This window comes from Zonotrichia albicollis, chromosome 21, assembly GCF_047830755.1.
Source record: "Zonotrichia albicollis isolate bZonAlb1 chromosome 21, bZonAlb1.hap1, whole genome shotgun sequence".
NCBI lineage: Eukaryota > Metazoa > Chordata > Aves > Passeriformes > Passerellidae > Zonotrichia > Zonotrichia albicollis.
This window is the reverse complement of record NC_133839.1, coordinates 10,536,590-10,557,202: the sequence shown is the minus strand read 5'-3', so window position 1 is coordinate 10,557,202 and position 20,613 is coordinate 10,536,590. Positions and strand designations below refer to the sequence as shown.

The following is a 20,613-nucleotide window of genomic DNA, read 5'->3' as shown; positions in this document are numbered from 1 at the left end:
ACCAGAACCTCCAGTTGAATAAACTGCAAACAAGATTTTCCATATGAGCATGTAAAGCTGTCAGATGTGTTGTGTATTCCCTGTATCTAAGTGATGAGTTAGATTTTCCACAGGGGAAGAGTAAATAACTCTTTCAGTGTGTGATTACAGGTACACATGATCTATAGCAGGAATGCCTGGCTGTCATTGTGCCACTCCTGGTGGTTATGGCAGGAGATTGAGGAGCTCACCGGGCAGCCCATGGCAGAGCAGTGCTGCCAACACTGATCAATCATTAACAGCAACCCCTCTGTGTCAACAAGGACAGGCCTCTTGAAGCTGGAAACGTGGGGAGTTCCTGCAGCCACAAACCACTGCCCTCTCCTCGGCAGGATTTACCCTCCCTTTGTCGTTGCACAGAGGGGTTTGTGTGCGTTTTCTCTCAGAGCACTGGGGCTCTGAAGCGTGTCCTGGCCCAAGTTCCTCTTCCATGGAGGGAACTGCAGTCTCCAGTGGATCCTGTTGCCATCATGGGCTGTACACACCCCCCCAGGGCTGGCTGTACCCACGTACCTCCACTGCTCTGGTGGCTCCGGAGGTGCTGGAGCGCACCTGGAACAGCCGCGTGGCCGCAGGAGCGCTCTGGCCTCCTTCCCTCGAGGTCCCACCCTTGTAAACAACCAAGGGCTTTCCACCAAACATGCTCATCAGGTGAGGGGGCTCTTTCCCTTGCACTACTCGTTTCTGAAAAAAGGAAACTCCCTGTCAGTTTTGAGGAGTGCAAGACTAACCAGAAATGGCTTTTACAACCCTCTGTTGAGCTGGAATATTCACAGAGCACCCAGCTGGGCCAGATGTTTAATACATATATAAAAAAATATATTCTTTATTCCCCCAGTGTTGGGGTTGGTTTCTGCTGGGTCTCTTTACCTGCACAGGGGTGCCTCCCAGCTCCTCATCCAGCTGTACTGTGAGGAATGCAGAGGTTGCAATCTCATCCTGCGTGGAGTCGGCGCCCTGCCTGGAGAGCAAAGCCAAATCCCAGCTTTATTCTCAGCCTTTCTAACCACACACACCTTACAGAGATCAAGGAGATGTAAGGGAACCCTTTGATACTGAATCTCTGCAGCACTTCCTTCAGCACAAAGGAGAAATTCCTTATCCTCTATTGTAGCACAGTGAGTACAGGGGGAGATAAGAACCTTTCCTAGATAAGCAGCACTTTCCTAGATAAGCAGAGCTTGATCCAAAGAAGGGAGTAATAACTGGGGGGGGATGGAAAACAAAATGTTCACACAGTAATTCTCTCCATTGCTCCACTTCCAATGAAACATCCCAGACCTCTGGTATCGTTTGGTTTGCAAGGGAAAGTTATCCAGGGTGAAACTTTATCCCCCAAAGATCCTCTAGAATTGGGAACCAGCAGTGATCGATTTTCCCAGTGGACTCGCAGCCCCACGCAGCCCCAGCGTTTCCCGACGTGCCCCAGGGTAAGTCCCGTACCAGGTGTAGATGATCTGTCCCCGCTTCCCGTCGTGCTGGTAATCGTACAGGATGATGTAGCTGTCCCCGCCGTAGAACTGCCCGTACGTGGCGGGGTCCACCGGCACCTTCTCGGAGCCTTCTATTCTCCAGATCTGGCGGAGAGGAGCAGAGGCGCTGCAGAGCGAGCGCACTGCCGGCCCGAATTATCCCCGAATTATCCCCGAATTATCCCCGAATTATCCCCAAATTCCGCATCCCGCAGCCGGCGGTGCTGCCGCGCCCTCTGCCGGAACCTGACGGGACAATTCCCATCCGCTCCACGGCGGGTCCCGAGCGGAGCTTTGAGGCTTTTCTGGGCGCTTTAAACAGCCAAACCTCGCCCGGGCCCGCTGTGAGCTTCTGGACAGCCCCCAGCCCGTTCAAGCCCAGCTCCACCCCTGCTTCTATGCTCAAAGTCACGAACCCAGGTGCTCCAAGACATTCATACACGGGATGGCAACAGGGAGAATAATCAGGAGGAAGAGGAATAAACTCATGTCCACAGCGCAGGGAAATTGTGGAATCACAATCAAGCCCACTTTTCTGCAGGGCTTTCAAGACCCTGCTGCTATTTCTGGTGTCAGAAATTCCCCCAGTAGTTCCAAGACCTCAGCATTGATGGCTCTGCGGCCTCCTGGCTCTTGCAGCAAGGCCATCAAGTAGCAAAGAAAAGTCTGGAAAGCTTCCCAGAGGGATTGTGCCACCACTGACCTGCTTCTTGCCAGTGCCATCATCCTCCATGCCGTGCTGGGCAGCCATGGCCTTGGAGCTGTGCAGGGTGGCAGCGTCGAAAGGGACCTGCTCGATCTTGGCAACGTGGCCAGACACGTGAGGCTGCCCCAGCCCTTCTGTCTGGTCCTTGTCCCGCCAGTTCTTGAAGAATTGCTTGAACAAAGGTGTCTCACCACTCTCAGGGAGGACTTGGATCTGAAAGGAATGGGCCTTTAGAACCATGTCCCTAAGAACAGCAGGTTTATCTACTCTTCACTCTTAGAAGAGGTCATGGAAAAGGTAAAAGAGTATCTGAGAGGAAGAAACTTTAACCACCAGCTGTGCCCATGTGGCAGAAAAGTGACCCCCGTGCTTGGGGCTGCCACAGGTCCTTACCTGGGTGTGCTTGGGATAACCCATCTTGTCAATGAACTCTGAGGCTGTTTTCAGTGCTGCCTTCTTCTCTTCAGAGTTGGCACCTTTGCCTTTAATGAAAATAGAAAGAAAGGGGGTCAAGATTTCTTACCCAGAGAAGAAACTGTCCCAGGTACCCTCTGCCAAAGTAGAAGGGCCCAGCTTTCCAGATAAATGATGCCAAATAACAAATGATCATTGTTGGATCTCTTTCATGCCTGTGATGGCTGAGAGAGAACAACCTTTCTAGTTTTGATATTAATTCTTTTCTCCCAGTTCTCTCAGGTACCTTTCCAAACAAAGATCTTCCCATCTGTGCCATGGTCCAGGATGAAGCAGTCATCTGTGCTCAGGGCTGCTTGGGAGAAGGGGTTCTCATCTGCCACCAGGGACACTGCCATGTTCCCAGCCCCATTGGAGACCTGTCACAACACAGCACAGAGGTCACATCAGGCACCCTCTGCTCCCTGCTGCTCCGTGGCCACAGCTCAGGACTCAGGGAGGGGAAGGGAAATCCATTGAAATGCACTGGCTGCTGCAGGCACTATTGTGCTCAAACAGGATACCTCTGACACAGTAACAATGTGGCAAAAACATAACACTTACTCTGAAGATTTCAATTATTTCTAGCAAAGTACATACTGCTGGGACCAAGGAGAGATTGGTCCAAAATCAGAAATATCCTCAGTGCAAAGGAAATATCTTCTAAAGCAAGCCAACTGCACACAGGGACTGAAGGGTAACTGGAACAGCCTCCCTGTATCAAGTGGGGTTAAAAATCTGAGTTCCTCTACTGACTGATGCATAAAGTGCCACATAACAAAGCATCTTATCAGATATTCACTCCATGGATACCAGAGGCTGCTTAGAGAAGACTCCTCCCAAAAAGTCTTGGACACTCTTCTCCACTCACACAGCTGATGGCAAATGGCACCTTCCAAGTCATGGCTGCATCTGGGCATTGGAAAGGGGCAGGTCCTGCTTTGCAGGCTCACTGTTTCCAGTTCTTTCCTGTCACTTTCCTAACACAATGCCTGACAGCACAGAGGAAAACTTCCTCTTTCCCTTATTTGTTTCACACTCTACCTTTCTCTCAAAAATTCCTGCAAGTCCCAGCTGTCTCACTACAGTCCTAAGTGGTGACAAACCAACAGAAAGTACACGGACATGCAGCGTGAGCAACCAAGGCTCATACATAAAACTTGTTAAGAAGCAGAGTGAGGCAGGAGTAGGACCTGGAGCAGCTCAGCTCCTCTCTGCTATTGATCTCCACCCAATTTCACAAAGATCACTCCCCTCTCCCCACAGTTATGTCAGGGCTCCTCATTACCTTGTACAGCTTAGCCAGCTTCCTGTTGGCTGTGTCGGTTTTGGTCTCATCAGAAACTCCTGCTGGCAAAGTGGGCTTTGGTCCCAGAACCTGTGAGGGAGAGAAAAATCATTACCAGCCAGTCCAAGAGCATCTTCCTCCCCAGGTGCTCCAGTCAAGAGAATGAGTGGAAGAGAATTCCAGATCAGTCACGTAAATTCCCTCTGAAGTCCCAGCGGGGCAGAGGACCAGCTCTGCACTGAGCTGTGTGTTTATACCACTCACAGCACCCACCCCACCCTTCTTTCACACCCCACTTGCCACTGCAGCAGGGAGAGAGGTAAATGAGCCTTGCTTGGTCTTATCCTATGCAAGCTGTTCCAGCTCCAGAGCTCAGTCCCCAAGGGCACTGGGTGCCAGAAGCCAGCTCGCTCTCAGACCAAGGCTGCGGGTCAGCCCCTAGCAAGCAGGGAGATATTCAGCTCTTAGTGATTAGGCAGCTCTTGTGATTTCAGCTTTGCTTGCTAGGTAGCTTTTCCCTTGGCCTAAGGCTCCAGCAGATGGTAGAGAGAGGAGAAGCAGAAGACGCTGGCTGTTCCACGAGTATGGCTTTATTGTAGGGGTCTATGAAGGGTCTCAGCTCTTCTTCTTCCGAGTTAGTAGGGGTACAGTATGCTACTTTTATACCCTTGACCTGGATCCAATCCTGACCAATGGCAAAGGTGTTAGGGTGACCATAAGTGACCAATAGTAGGGTTTAACACAATATTGCCTTCCATGGCTATAGGGATAAGGTACAAGGCGGATGTCCCTGGAGACAGGAAACTTCTTTGCCGCTGTGTCAGCATTCTATTCTCCAAGGGGCCCTGGCTAAACCTGAGGGGTTTACTACAGAGAGGCACAGAGGGAATAACCTGGAGCATTTCCTCGCGCTCGGATCCCTCCTCTGACACGTAGACCTTGGCGCGGCCGTTGCGCTCGTTGTCCCGGATGCCCTTGGCCAGCACCGTGGCCTTCAGCCGCTCCTGCCGGTTGCTCTGGGAGCCACACCACTGGAAGATGTTCTGGGGAAGGACAAAGTGGTGTCAGAGCATGACAGCACCTCTCCAGGTGAGACAGGACTCAGCTGGGACTGAGCAATGTCAGTGTTTCAGGATGATCAGCACTGGGATCCTTCAGCAGGGTGGGGGAAAATAAAACTCATGTGACGGTCAGACACCTCCTGCCCCCTGAATTCTGCCAGCCCTGCCTTTGACGTGGTACTCACACTGCCCAGGTCCAGGATGAAGCAGTCCCCTGTGTTGAAGCTGTCCCAGCTCACAGGGACCTCTGTGGCCCGCACTGTCCGCCTGCCCTTGACCTGCAGCAGCCTCTGCACAGTGACCTCGTTGGGAACCACGTGCCTGAAGCCAGAAGCCACACCACCAGCCTGGGGGGAAGCACAGGAGCAAGGATTCACACCAGGGCTGGGGGAAGAGTGTATTCCCATCTGTATAACATGTCCTGCCAACCAGAAATTATCCCAAGCTCAGGATTCTCTTTCTCTACTGATAAAACTGGGAATTATTTATCAATGCAGGCAAAAGGACCCATGTCAGTTACCCTCAAAAAAAGCACAACCAACTTTAAATGAACAAAAGTAACAACAAGCAAGTGGGAAATAAACAAACCAGAAAGATCAGGAAAGTCTCAGACATGAAGAAATGTCAGCACTTTGCAAGCATGTGACCTGCTATCACTTTCCTTGTGCCTTTGGATTCCCAACAGACACAACTGCTTGACTGCATGTTTTCACTTCTTTCCCACTTTATTGTGATGGCAGGGAGGAGTAACTCCCACTACTGTTCATCTCCTTTACCAAAACATTGCACATGCTGGGAGGGTGGGCTGAGCACAGAGACTGCAAGGTCAGACTGTTATGCAAGTGGGGAGAAATCAAATCCCCTGGGTAGGCGTTTCCCATTAACTTGGCTGCTTCTTAAATTCATTCCAGGTGCCTTGGGACTGTTCTTTCCTCTGCTGCTTGAAGAAAAACAAAACCTCGATTCCTAAAACTTTCTGGGGCTTTCCTTGTGTATTATTATTTCAGCCAAATCTCTCCCACTGGGATCTGCTGTTCTCCACCCTGCTCAGCTCCAACTCATTGAAAACATCTGGCTGAGAATGGCTTTTAAGCAACTGGAAAAAGTGCAATTCTGACTCTCCTGGGAATTGGGCAGGATGCCATTTGTTGCAGACTCAGCTGTCACCCACCTTGTACTTGATGCCAGATTTGAAGTAGCCCAGGAAGGTGGGGGACTCGTGGCCCTGCACCTCGCGGTGCTGCACTGCCTTGCCCTGCAGGTGCTCGTCCATCTGCACAGTGAAGATGGCAGCAGCCCCACGCTCATCCTGAGAGCTCTCATCACCTGAAACACAGAGAGGGCATGCAGGGTCTGCCTCTGCACTCAACTCTGCAAACATACGAGGAGAAAGCAGATTCAACTGTGGTATTGTCAGAGCCTGGGGTTTGCAGGCTTGGGGAAAGCCATGGCACTCTGTACTCGGTGACATGGACAGCAGAGGGCACTTGGGAGAGGGAAAAATCCCTGATCAGTAGGAACACACCTGACCTCCCTCCTCTCAGGCAGAAAGGATTCCAGCCAGACTTTTCACCTGAGGTCTCGTCTTCCCTGTGAACCTCTGCAGAACTTACCTGTCCCATTTTCCAGGAAAAGGGATTTCAGGGTGTAGGTTTAGGATCAGAGGTGGCTGTACTCCCTATTGCAGAGACCACACAAATATTTGACACGAGCAGGGCTATTTACCCCCAGACTGCACTCTCACTGTGCTGCTGCTCCTTTCCTTGGGCAGATGTCGCTGAAGGACACGAGAGAACACAAGTACACCACTACTCAAGGTGAAGGGAAAAAAGGGTAGTTTTATTCTCTGACTCCAATATTTATAGCTTTACAAAAGTGACAGTGGATTAGAAGGTGACATTGACACCTCTGCAATGTCACTGGTCAAACCAACAGTCCATCAACCCTCTCCTCTTCCATAAAGGAATGTAAAACAATGAGTTATTTACAGAAAGTGTGTGAGAAAATTCACTCCAAGAATGTCAACATCAGAAAGCTTAGAAAATCTTGAAAAAACAAGGTGACAGGCAGCGTTTGGTGGCCACGGCTGGAGCAGAGGCCCAGGGTCACCCTGGGCTCCAGCTCTGTGTCCCAGGGACACTCCCAGCACTCACCCAGCCAGAAGTGCAGGTCGTACTGGAGGTTCCCGCTGCGCTGCTTGATGGTGTTCAGCACCAGGTAGGAATCCCCGGTGAAGAAATCTCCATAGAGGTTTTTTGGCACTGGCACCAAATCAAATTTCTCGACCCTCCAGATCTGAAGGCCAGGTTCCTTCCCAGCCTTCAGAAACTCGGCGTGCTCCACCATGCTGACAGGCTGGGGGCGAGACAGAGGGTGCTGTTCAGTGGGCAGGACACAAAGAAATCTTTAAATTAAATTTCTTCTCATTTCCTAACTTGTTGTGCCAGGCAAAAAGTGGAAAGTTTCCTTTTTTCTCATGCACTGAGTTTTGAAGGGGGGAAAAATAAGGATGTGTGTGGAAAGAATCCCTCTCCACTGATCACTGTTAATTTTCACTTCCAATCACCTCCACTTCCTGGCTTATTACTGCCTTATCCTCTTCTAGACTCTATTGTGTCTCTCTCTGGATTTTAATCTCTGTATTTTTCTTACTAATTTATAACATTTTAGTATGGCACATAAGTGAAGCTTGTCATTCCAGGCAGTGGGAAAGAAACCCCTTTGAACTCCACTTGTTGTACATCCTGCACAAACATGATTTACAGGTTTTCTAAAACCAAATGGAAAATGCTGTGAATATCATTGAATATTTAGGTAATTAACAGGCTTCTTAAAGCTCTTCTGTTCTGACCTGTTACTTAACTGCTCCCCTGTAGGAATTACATTAATTTACACAACATCCTGTCCTAAAGACACTGCAATTTTGGTTTAATATGTTTACTGCCATCCTTATGCAATATATCAACACAGTGCAATATCCTTTTTTTTTTCTAATAAACATAATGAACACTTTCTTATAAAAGAATCACTTTGGTAATTCTGAAAGGAAATAAAACATTTCTGGTGTATTGGCAATGAAGTGTGTCCATCGATCACATCACACCTTTGAGAGCTATCAGGTAACAGGGAAGAAAACATTACAATATCACATTAGAAGCATTCAGTACTTTGACAAAGAAGATGGTTCACAGCAGCTGATGGACAACAGTAAAATATGCTCAGTTTTCAAGGCAGAAATAAAGGATGTTACAAGCTAGAAAGCAAAACAGTAAGTTAGATATCAAAGTGATTCCTAAGCTGAAATCAGATATCAAAGATGGAAAAGAATGAACTTTATCATCACGATTCGAGTCTGTCTGGATCTCACCAAATTCCCACTAAAAACTGACAGAGTTAAAGGAGAGGGACTCCTGGAAGTAGCTGGAACCAGAAGTTTTTCAGTGTTTATTGTGATGCTCCTCACTTACCACGGCTGAAAGCACAAGAGCTGCTGTAACAACATATCCCAGCCCTGCCACAGACACGGAGCTGACACAGCTCAGCTTCAGAGCCATTGTGCAGCAAATGGTCAGGAACAGATAACTGAAGTCCTTCCTGCCCATTTCTAGGAGCAAATGGGCTTCTCCCTTCTCCTGCGGGCAGTCCCAGCTCCTCGGGCTGCTGGGGCAGGCGAGGGGCAGAAGCCAATCTTTTATCGGGGACAAACACACCCACCCCCTCGGCAGCGCAGGGGCGGAACGCGTTTGTGCAAACAGCGCTGCTGGAATCCCAGAGCCTCTCCCAGCCAGAGCCCGGCGCGATGCGCGATCCGTTCCCCACAGCACCCGGGGGCACACGGGCCAAAGTCCCGCACGGCCAAACTCAGAGACAGCGTTTGTCAGCCGGGAGCTGGGGATTGATGAGACACAGAGAACAGCACAGCGGCTCCGCTGGCAGGGGAGCAGGGAGAGGGATTTGGGGAGAGGAGGATTGTAGTAAACCCCTCAGGTTTAGCCAGGGCCCCTTGGAGAACAGAATGCTGACACAGCGGCAAAGAAGTTTCCTGTCTCCAGGGACATCCGCCTTGTACCTTATCCCTATAGCCATGGAAGGCAATATTGTGTTAAACCCTACCATTGGTCACTTATGGTCACTCTAACACCTTTGCCATTGGTCAGGATTGGATCCGGGCCAAGGGTATAAAAGTAGCATACTGTACCCCTACTAACTGGGAAGAAGAAGAGCTGAGACCCTTCACGGACCCTCCAATAAAGCCATACTCGTGGAACAGCCAGCGTCTTCTGCTTCTCCTCTCTCTACCGTCTGCTGGAGCCTTAGGCCAAGGGAAAAGCTACCTAGCAAGCAAAGCTGAAATCACAAGAGCTGCCTAATCACTAAGAGCTGAATATTCCCTGCTTGCTGGGGGCTGACCCGCGGCCTTGGTCTGAGAGCGAGCTGGCTTCTGGCACCCAGTGCCCTTGGGGACTGAGCTCTGGAGCTGGAACAGCTTGCATAAGATACGACCAAGCAAGGCTCATTTAGAGGATTGACGGGAGCAGCCTGAGGATGGGGAAGGCGCCCTCAGCCCCGCGGAGCTGCCGGAGCAGCACCTGAGGGAGCCTCACACACAGCACCGGCACTGGGGATGCACTGAGGGAGCTCCCAGAGCACAAGGCAGCATTCACAGCCTGTAGGTGACACAACAAAAGCTCCTTCAGCAATTCAGTCATTTCACAACCAAGTATTTCTGAGGGTGTAGCAACAGCCTGGGACAGGAACACAGGAGCCATCAAACCTACTCAGCCCAAAGGAATTACAACAGGGCTGATTGTAGAACCCAACAATCTGCCACCAACAAACAGATTATTCTTCCAACTATCTCATGCTGCAGCAAGTTCATCTATCACATTTGCCGAGTGTTTGCAGCGAGTGACCTGAGCAGGAACCTTTCCCTGAGCCCCTCAGAACGGAGCAGCCACACAAAGTGGAGTTGTGCTGCTGGGCACTTTGCTCTCAACACACCCAGCGGAGAATTCCTGACAAGCTGAGCTTGCCATGGTCAGAATCTCTCAAAAGATTCTTAAATAAGGGGCCAAACCCTCCACCCATAAAACTCCACGACAAAATTCCACAAAGGAAAGAGCAGACCCTGCTTTGTGCTTTCTCCACTCTCATGAGGGTATTTGCTTTCCCTCTCTCCCGAGAACACTCTGCTGCTTTCTTGTCCAAGCTGATGCATTTTAATTTGAAATGTCACCTTGGCAATGTACCTTTGAAAATTTCACTGGAAAGTCTCAAAGTGAAACAGACAATAAAAACAATGTGCTAGTCCTGCTGGTATTTCTGATCTCTGTGAAGGAAGTTCAGAGTGTCAGAGGTCTAAGTCTCAGTGAAAAACATGTTGGAACCCTGACTCTAAGAAAGGCAGCTGTGAAAGGCTTTGGCAGCTGCAGCAAACCCCAAACTAAATGACTGGGTTGCATAACATTAGAAAGAGATGGGTCCTTTCCAAATGGAAAAATACTCTGGACTTTTTATTACTAAATTAAATACCTGTATAGTCCCACACCTGGGCAAACCTCACAGACTGAAGGCACAAAGATGCAGGATAATCTTCTTTGTTAACATCCCACTGTAGGATACTGTAATCTACAGATATATGTAGACACAATATTTTTGAAAAGCATTTATTTAGCCTTCTAATTAATTTGGCATTTTGTAAGTCCAAGCTTGCATTGCCAATGAGCTGCAATATATAAATACAGGCAAAAAACTGAAAGAGGGTTACAGTGCATAAATGTATATTTTAGTGCTTTCTCATAAAATTAATTAATCTGAGCCATTCCTGGAGGGAATAGGTGTAAATCAACCCCAACAGCTGGTTTGGGTTATCACAGCTGGCAGCAAGTGTTGCATTGTTAAATCAAGCCCCAGAAATGTTTGCTCTGGACATTGTTCTGAGGGCACTTGCCAGGGCCCTGCTGGAAAGGGTGTCCTGATGGAGACATGGAAAACAGGCACTGTTCAAGCTGCTGCTCATAAAAGTGTCCAGCTTGGTCCCAGAAAGGGTGCTGTGCACAGCCAATGTCTTATGCAAAGGAAAGTTGTTTAAGGAAAACAAGGAAAGGGCTTGGAATACAGGATTTCAGTGCAGATGGATCTGCTAAATGACACTTGGCTGCACAGTGATGAAAACAAGAACTTGGGAAAATGAGTCCAATGATTTGAGCAACCACTGGAAGACAACAAGTTCATGATGGTCTCCAGATGTGCAGTCACAGCAGCAGGACAGGCCAGCCCAGGAATGCCCTGGGATGGAGTCTGGCCTGCAGGAACAATCCCAGGGCACCCAACAGGAAAGGCGACCACTGATCAGAGCCTGTGTCTGGCCACAGCCCGGAGGCAGCCTGGAGCTGCTGCTGCAGGGGGGTGTGGAATGAAGGAGCTCCCCAGGGCTGGGAGCTGTTTGCTTCAGGACAGGCAGAGAGGCCCCAGCGCCTGAGCTCAGCAATGCCAGCCCCGCTGTGCACGCTCCTGGTGCCGTGCTGGGAGCCCTGAGTGCTGCTGCAGCTCCATCCCCTCGGACCCAGGCTCAGCTCCTGCCCCTCAGGCGTCCAACCCACAGCACCTCTCCTGTTTCCACCCTGCAGCTTGTAGCAAACAGCTCTCTGGGCCTCCCTCCCTGCATTCCTCATTTCTGCCCTGCTCACCCATGCCTGTGGCTGTGCCTCCCTCCCATCTGCCCTGCCAGACTGACACCAGCAGCCCTTTGGCTGTTTGTCTTCACTCTGAATTTCTGCCAATTTCTGCCCAGCTCTGCACTGCCCAGCACAGCCACACTGACAGCAATGTCCTGCTCCCTTCAGGAAAAACCTGCGGACACTGAGCCTGGAATCTCTTCCTCTGCCTCATCACACTGCAAAATCCATTACAGAGAATAATTAATGTGTGGTTCCTCCACATCAAAAACACTCTCACATCTTCACACCTACCACCATCTAAAGCTTAATGATGTCACTAAAATAACTTTCTACAAGATAATATCATCCAATACTCACAGCAGGGAAAGAAAGAAAAAAAAATCTTTATTTCATTCATTAACTGGCCACTAACAAGAGAAAAATGAGCACAATTTTTGTGAGGCCCGGTTAATTCGTAATAATCTGCGGTAATTCACACCTGAATATACCCACAAATACAGACAGGACTTACCTGCACAGGGCTGCTCAGGAAAGCCTGGCTGAATTAAATGAGACAGACACAGGGTATCCCACATCCCCAAGGCTTGTGCTCATTTGCAGCTCCGGCGCCAGCTCGTGATGGGTTCAGATAATTTGTGTAAATCTGCTGCATAAACAAAACCCACACAGGAAGGGCTGCAGCCAACACAACACCTCCCCACAGAGCATCCAAACCACCTGCTGCTCACTGCTGGATCAATTCCTGCCTTTCTAATGGCAAAGGCTGGATTTCTGATCTCAATGGATGCCACTTGCAGAACATCAAAATAAGCTGCAAATACAGACTGAGTTTCTTAAATATGAGGAGAACAGTAAATCTGAGCAGAGCCTGTATCCACACTACAGTCATGCTGCAAAAATGCCCTCATGCACCAATCCCTTTTGTACCTTGGGGGCACACATTTGCATTTCCACACAACTAACTCTCTCTTTCCTTTTATTTATTTGTCAAACATGGCCTGGAGAATATGAACTGCTCCAAACAAACAGCAATATATGTCCTCAAAAAAGAAAGCCTCCCTTATGTCACAGCATTCCAGGCTGCCCACACCAAGTAAAGAGGTAAATTACTGCTGTATTTCTGCTGCAACAACAGGAAAACCCTAAATCCTTGTTTTGCAAGAGGCAAAGGGGTATAATCCTCCTGGCATGATCAGTTTGAGGAAATCTACAGGTTGTGCTGGCCACAGTAACAGCCCAGAGCCAGGGCTGCACTCCCCAGGTCTGTAATAGCGACACAGAAGAGACCACACAAACAAAACCCCAATAAAGTTATTTGCTTGCTTCAGGTTCAGCCCTTTGTGCACTTTGGACACAACCAACACTGTCTGACTACCCACGTAGCCATTTCTTTATTCTCTGGTCTGCTGCTGCCCCATAAATCTCTGATGAATTTACAAAGCTTGTGAGAGTGAACAGCACAGGACTTGAGTTCTGACAATCCAATCTCAGGCCATGATGCTGCTGAACACAGAGAAAGTTCAGCACAGGATCCACAGCGATGACAGCACACCCTGAAAATGGAAATATTTGTTCATTCATTCAGCTTCCCTGCCAAACCAGTATAGAATATCAATAATTCTTCAGTAAACCATTGAAAATAACTCTGGCAGGACTTCAGCTTTGTTACCAAGGGGACAGGCATTGAAAAATATCTAAAGCGATGGATTAGCTCAGTTTTCAGTCTCCAGACAGCCCTAAACTCATATATACACAAATCTAAACCAAACTCCTTTCCATCCCTTGAAGAAGCCAGTGAACAAAGGTTATTTGGGATAAGAAGGAACTGGCGTGGGAGAGCCTCCTCCTCCCCAGCCATGGTGACTCCATGAAGTATTTCAGCTCCTGGATGAGGAGCAGCACAGTTAATGGCATTCCCTGCAGCTACATCTTAACAGAAAAGCCACAAACCCCAAAAAATTCCAGCTGAGCTGCCTAAGTCAGATCAAGAGTCCAGGACATGAAGTCCAGCATTAGCTGTGCAACTGGCAAGAAAGATTTTTGCATTTGTTAAATTAAGATTCCTACAAAACCACTTGAGCGAGTTAGAAGGCCCAGAAGATTTGAGTATTGTTCACTTTTTCCAGCTGTTTGTTTGCACTATGAGTCACATCAGCTCTATTCTGGGCTCTGTACCTTGTGAATGCAACCCCCTCAGTAAACACAGAGCTTCCAGCCCGATGCACCCAGGCAGAAAACTTCAACCAAAAACCTGAGTTTCCTCTCAGTAGCAGTGATGCAAATTGGGAAGGATATTACTTGCACAGGAGAAAGCTTTGGAGATTAGACAGGTCTGCCATCTGAAACACACCCAGGGAAATTTGCTGATACAATCAGCTGGTTCAGAGCCCTGCCTTGAGCATAAGTGAGAGCTGAATCATCCACTTAAACATACACAGCACAGGGAAGGCTGCATCAGTGGAAACCACCAACCACTTTCATTCACCGGGGAGCAAAAACAAATCCTGAATTATGCTCCAACACAAATCATTGTTCAGTGCTGAAAAAATATTTAAGGAGTGTTTATGTAACACATAAGACACAAACCAGCACATTAAAATCTGACTACCTCCCCGAGTTATGTCCCAGAGAGAGAGCTGCTGGTGACAGCCAGAACACGTTGAGGAAGGCAGTGAAGACATGCCTGTGGTCAGCTGCAGGGAAATGACACAGATGTTCTTCCTCCAGTCTCCAGGTTCAGGGGAAATCATCTGCAACTTTATGCAAACTCTTCTTCCCCAGAGAACGAGCTGATACATTCCTCTGCAGCACAGAAGTTGTTCAATCTGTGATCCATAACCCAAAAGCAACACGTTATTGCCAGGGGAAGGCTGGAAAGCAGGAGTGGCCTCCAACAATCCAGAAGGGAAGCACAGAGCGTGGCCTTGCACTCCTTGGGCACATCAGGCCCAGGCGAGGGGGTGAAAGCACTTAGGAGTCATTGCCACACGTAGGACAAGGGCAGGAGAGCTGCAGGCAGGTGTCAGGGTTGAGTACAAGTGAGTAAAAAGCACATAAATGAATTTTGCTGAGGCCACAGTGCCAGGGCACAGCAGGTCTGGTGCCACCAGGGAGCCCGTGGGAGTCCATCAGTTCCTGCCTTGCACATCAGCTCCACACAGAATTCAACTTTCCACGTCAAAAGCCTCCACAAGACATGAAGCAACTCAGGATTAACAAGAAAAAAACTGACTTAATACACAATAAAAATCGAGGTGCTCCTTCTAGATCAGCCAAGAATGTGAGGCTGAGGGCTCCAGGCTCCTGCGCTCACTGCTGGCAGGGAACAGTCACAGACCTGTCACCGAAAGCTTCCTGCAGTCCTGCCCAGCACACACACATCACCCTCCTCCTCCTCAGGGAGAGACAGGGCTCCCCCATTCCCCACTCCCCGTGCAGTGCCTTCCTTCACAAACACCAAGTAATCCCAGTGCGAAGGGAGTTATCAGGGCTCTCCTCTCCATTTTGTCCCAGCTCTCCTGGCACAGCCAGGTGTGCCAGGGCGTTAAAGGCTGTGGTGAACATTCCGAGCCTCTCCCGCAGGAGTTCCCAGCTCCAGAGCCCCCAAGGGCAGGAATGCCCGGAGCTCCCGTCCCGCGGGCACGGCCACCAGAGGGCAATGCTGGAAACGCATCCCCAAACCAGCCCTTCCTCCTGGGAGCTACGCGATTAACACGAGAGCGTTTCAATTTATCTCATTTCAAACAGGATTCGGGCCCTGGTGTGGAGGAGCCACAAGGATTGAGTCTGATCTGTCAGAGCAGACAGCCCAAAAGAAGGAAAAGTCCTCCCTGCAGCAGCCTCCGTCCATCTTGAGAGATCCCAGGATGATTCATTTCCTCCAGGGTTTTAGAGATGCTGTTTTGAATTGTAGCTGTACTTTTACTGCATGTGGAAACACTGAGTAAATAACATATGTCTAAACTTTGGGTTTGGACAGTGTCCCACTGCCTGACTGCCCTGATACAGACAAACTGTTGTTTCTCCCACTCGGTTGTGCTGGGACCTCAGCTCAGATCGGTTCCAGTTCTCCAGGTTCTCAGTGGGAGGTGAATGAGGAACAAAAAAAGAGAAAAGGAAAGACCAAAACCACAGTCTATAGTCAGAAAAGAACACTTTGAAACAGGCAAAAGGAAAAAAATATATGAATCTTCAGAGTCCATACCATCCAGACACCATCACATCCCAAATATTGATCACAAAAACCTGCGATATCCTGACTGAGAACACAGAGTCCCAAGGCTGGGGAAACGGAACGAAGTAAAACAAAGATTGTTCTGCAGAGGGCAGTGTGAGATGCCCAGAGCCCAACCAGCCACTCCCATGGCAGCAGCAGCACCAGGCTCCCTGAGGGCCCGGATCCAGCACGGCCATTCCAAGCTGGCATTTCCAGCCAGCCCAGCACGGCAAAGCACCCGGAGCTCTGCTTAACCCCGCTCCTGTCAGAGCTCTATTTAACCTTGCAAATGCCTCATCAGTGGATAAGCAGAGATAAATACCCGGGTGTCCTGCTGAGACAGGCTGCTACTGCTTTTCCTGACTTCTCTGAGCACCCTTTCCTTCCCTGAGCAGGTGTGAAGCTCTGGGCTGGCATTTCATGGGCACTGCCCGCGCCGATTCCATCTCTGCTGGGGTTTCTCAGTGCCACAGTAACAGAGCCCTGGCACAGCCCTGGAGCAGCAGGGGCACACAGCGATGGGCACAGCCTGCCTGTAAATGTAGTGCAATAGCACACCTGCAGTGCTGTGCAGGGAAGCATTCCTGCATTTCCCGGATGCTGAGCAGGGCAGGAACACCCTGCTGCAGGGCAAACGGGCACCCAGCAGCGTCTGACAGCTGATAAGGGAACCGATGAATCTGCTCTGGCCATTGGTGCTATCAGGGTGTAGGACACAGTGTAAATATTTAAAATCTGCCAACGCCTGTGCCTTGCAGGAAAGCAGAGGGAGAGGCAAACCCCCTGAACTGCAGGCCTGGTGTCCGGTTTTCGGCTGTTTGAAGGGCCTGGAAAGGCCCGGGGTGGCCTTGGGACAGCCCGCGTATCGAAGGACGAGAAGAGGCTTCAGTTCTTCTTTCGGTCTTTATGTTTATTAATTGTTTATCTAAAAGATTTTCTTTCAGCCGAACAGAGCTCTGCTCAGCAGCCAGCCATGAGCACACTGTGCTGCCCTCCGGACAGTCACCTATCTTTATACCCATTGTTACGTGTACAATATTTATCATTTTTCCCCAATACCATTTATTCTTATTGCTGGGTGCACTTTTAGTAATAACCAATCCAAAGGTGCCACCATCACCACAGAAGATGGAGGAGAAGAAGAAGAAGAAGAAGGACAGGACACGCCCCAATTCCTCCATCTTACTTCTCTAAACCCCCCTGTACAGAAATCCTAAACCCTGTGTCTCACCCTCTAATTAACTAATCCCTTCACCATTCACCCCGGTGAAACCCTCCTATCCTCATACAGGTGTCGTCTCCTGTGCAGGATCAAAGTCCAGCCACCAGACACTTCTGGAACATTCCAGGACTCCCGAACCCCACAAGGGTGGTCTCGGTGGCTCAGCACCTCAGGACTGAGATCCTGAGATCCGACAGCCTGGTGCACACACGGTGCCTGCACACTCCCACCACCGGGCATTTACCTTCCTCCTCCTCACTGAAGCACCTGAACGAAGTCAGAATCCCTGAGCCAGACACTTCCCCCTGCCAAGTCACACGGACAGACCTGAGGGAGGGTGCCTGAGCACTTTTCCATCCCCATCCCTGTGCGAACATCTGCTGTGAGGCAGTGCTGGGGCTGTCTCGCTGCATTCCCCTCTCCCTGCAGCCTCCTGCAGGAAAACACTTCCCCAGCTGCCCAGCTCTCAGCTCCAGAGCTGAGCACGATCCCCACCTAGGGAGCTTGTGCCTGACACAGGGAAAATAGTTCCTGCATGGCTCAGAGCTCCAGCAAGTTCAGTGCTTTTATGGGAAAAGAATTAATCATCCAGAGCGTTTCTTTCTGATTCCCTCAGGCTTCTTAGTGTCTGAAGTGATTAATTAATGATTAAGGGACTGAATAGACACACACTTGAACTAAAGCTGTGAGCAGCAGAACAAATGAAGTGACAGAGGTACACAAAGAGCTGCACAAAAGCTTCACAAAAAAATAACTTGAGGTTTTCTTCCTAATGCAAAACCTGAGCGACCTCTGAAAGCCACTGCATAAAACATGCTTTGAGTCTTGAGTTTAAAAAGATCCAAAAGAGATTAGAAGCAAACACATGAAATATCAATACATACAATTTTCTTTTCAGCTGAAATTGCTAGAAGGGATATCAAATACCTGGTCCAGACAACCAGACAATCACTAACCAACAGAAATAATACACAGCTTGTTACAGGCAAATTGTCCATGTCAGAATCTTCTGCCTTTTCAGGAAAAACATTTGATAATAATCAAGCAGAGGCAGAGACACGCTCAGAACTCGATTATTCACATGATAATTCCCAAGTGCTGTGGAATGGAACAGAAAACAAGAGCAGCTGCTTCTCTCTAGGCAGGAGTTACTGTACCCAAGCCACTTCATAACTGTGTTTAACCATGTTCTGCTGTACTGCAAGCAAGCTGCAAAACTTGATCACCTCAGCTTAAAGAACAACAACAAAAAAGTTTCTTTAGGTCTCCAGATTCCAAAGTAAATCAGGGAAATAGTTGTTTTGTGAAGCTGCATACTTCTGTCCAAAATCCTCTTTCCCATGCATGCCACTCAGCAGCAACACTAATGTCTGGGGCTGGATTAAAATGGAAAGCTTGTATTTGTAAGTGAGCTGAAAGCAGATACAAATCCTGAGCACTAAATACGTCACAGGGCTATTTTAGAAATGGTTTGGTTCCCACCGGAATTCTGTAAAACACAAGTATTCTGTAAAACCAAGTACAACAAAAAGTTATTTCATCTGAATATGGGATGGGGAAAGCTCTGGCCCAGCCTGGGTCAGCAGCTGAACCTTCCCTGGCACCGAGGCTCAGTGGCACTGCTGCCCACACCTCCAACGCTGCATGTGGCTCAGCACTCCCAGAATTGCAGAAATCACTACGGAGCCAGCCCTGCACTGGAACACATCAGGCAGCCTTTCAGCCAGAGCTGGCAGCAATCCCCCCTGGTGACATGACCAGAGCCATGAACCTGGATTGCAGAGTGCTCCCATCCCTGCTCTGCTGATGAAAGGAACAAATTCACAACGGGCTGGATTTGTGTCTGTGAAATTCAAGTTAAACCAGCAGCAGCAGCAGCATTTCTGCCTTGTCACCCTTTCGACATTCAGAAGCAGCCAGAGATTGATGGCTGGTTCCATTTGCCCACTGTTTTCCCCACAGCACTGGAATTCCACCAGCCAGAGAAAGCCTCTGCCCTGCCAAGAGCCAGAGTCATTCCTCTGGGGACACTGCAGGTACTCAGCTCTCACTGAAACTCAGCTGAACTCTCAGACAACCCCTGGCAAATCTCTCCCTGCCTTTAAACACGGAACATTTCAGGCGCTCACCATCCACCCATGCCACTAACGAGGTGTAACTAAAATTCCCACCCTGTCTTCACGCTGAATTCAGTGAAATCCAGGAGCTGGGCTCCCCAGCACTCAGCAAGCTGGTGATGGCACAGATGGGCACTGGCAGCTGGGCTGGTGCCAGGCCAGCATTGCCATTACCCACTCTGGAGATGGACAGAGCTCAAGCAGAGCCTGGCACTGGGCTGGGCAGGGATCAGCGATGCCAGCAGCACCCATCCCACAGAGCAGATGTCAAACGGGGCTGACTTTGCTTCTCTCTGCTCCAGCACAGGCTAAGCTCCCATCTCCCATCTCTCCGTGGTAGGAACTATGGAATAAACTGCCCCGTGGCCAAGAGAAGGCAGCTGCAATAACCTGTGAGAGACCCATTCCTCAGTACTCAGGTTTCACTCCATTTTTCCAGATGGATGTTATAAGGTTCTCTGTAAAACAGTTTGAGAGCCCCAAAGGAGGAGAGGCATGTAAGGAACCCCCACCCCCTCTGACTCCAGAGCAGGACACCCTGAGCTGAGCCATGCTCTACTCCCACAAAGGAAATAAAGGAGTTGGGGTTTTTTTTGCCGATAAACTTGCATCATGCAGAGTTGGTAGTGGAAAATGGAAATTGTAATGATCAGTAAGAAAAATAAGAGACTCAAGGGGAAACAATGCTAGTATCATCCTTGTTAGCAAAGTCGGATTTTTTACATCCAAGAGCAAATAACATTCAAAGCAGTTTTATTCCAAGAGGGATCTACTTACTAATGAGGCCTCCTTGAAACAAGTCATCCCCATAACTTTTTTTTATAACACTCTTCCTAGGAAACATTTTAAATATGTTTTCAGTGCCTACATTTTTTGAATTTCTATTCAAACAGAGCTTTCAAACAGAGCTTTCAAACATTCTTTCCCCCAGGCAAGGAACAAAACAAACAAGCCCCCGCCGTTCCCATCACCACTCGCACTGCTTCCACCGGCGTTCACGGGCGCACCGGGCTTGCGGGGGCTCCTGCGGGCCCGGCCCGGCGGGACGGGAACTGCTCCGGGGGGCAGGAGCCCGGCACAGCCCGGCACAGCCCCGCGGATGCCGCGGGAACCGCCCCGGGCAGGAGCGGGGCCAGGAGCCGGCCCCGCGCTCCCCTCCCTCCGTCCCTCCGAGCCCCCGTCCCTCCGCCCGGGGAAGCGGGGCAGCCCCGGCGCCGCTGCCGGCCCTACCTGCTGCTGCTGGCACTCGCGGGCAGAGGCAGCTGCGGGGCCGGGCAGGGCAGGGCAGGGCAGGGCCGGGCAGAGCCGGGCAGCCCCAGGGGCGGGACACGGAGCTCCCCCGCCTCCGCCCGCCGCCCG

The 20,613-nt window shown here is 49.8% G+C and overlaps 1 protein-coding gene across 3 annotated transcripts in view; it reads right to left on the bottom strand.

The window, feature by feature from the left end:
- The window catches only part of GSN (gelsolin), a 23,553-nt gene extending 2,940 nt beyond the window's left edge, over positions 1-20,613 (bottom strand). Inside the window, exons 1-12 of one of the 3 annotated variants that reach the window (XM_074556059.1) lie at positions 20,485-20,613; positions 7,173-7,374; positions 6,191-6,345; positions 5,205-5,366; positions 4,852-5,001; positions 3,959-4,048; positions 2,918-3,050; positions 2,611-2,699; positions 2,215-2,430; positions 1,483-1,616; positions 910-1,000; positions 553-723 (exon numbers count right to left, since the gene is read on the bottom strand). In XM_074556059.1, the coding sequence (XP_074412160.1) occupies positions 553-723; positions 910-1,000; positions 1,483-1,616; positions 2,215-2,430; positions 2,611-2,699; positions 2,918-3,050; positions 3,959-4,048; positions 4,852-5,001; positions 5,205-5,366; positions 6,191-6,345; positions 7,173-7,365 (1,584 nt within the window). In that variant the 5' untranslated portion in view covers positions 7,366-7,374; positions 20,485-20,613. Of the gene's footprint in view, positions 1-552; positions 724-909; positions 1,001-1,482; positions 1,617-2,214; positions 2,431-2,610; positions 2,700-2,917; positions 3,051-3,958; positions 4,049-4,851; positions 5,002-5,204; positions 5,367-6,190; positions 6,346-7,172; positions 7,375-8,486; positions 8,697-20,031; positions 20,074-20,484 lie in introns of those variants that run through there. The other 2 variants (XM_074556058.1, XM_005491932.4) reach the window with 2 other exon arrangements.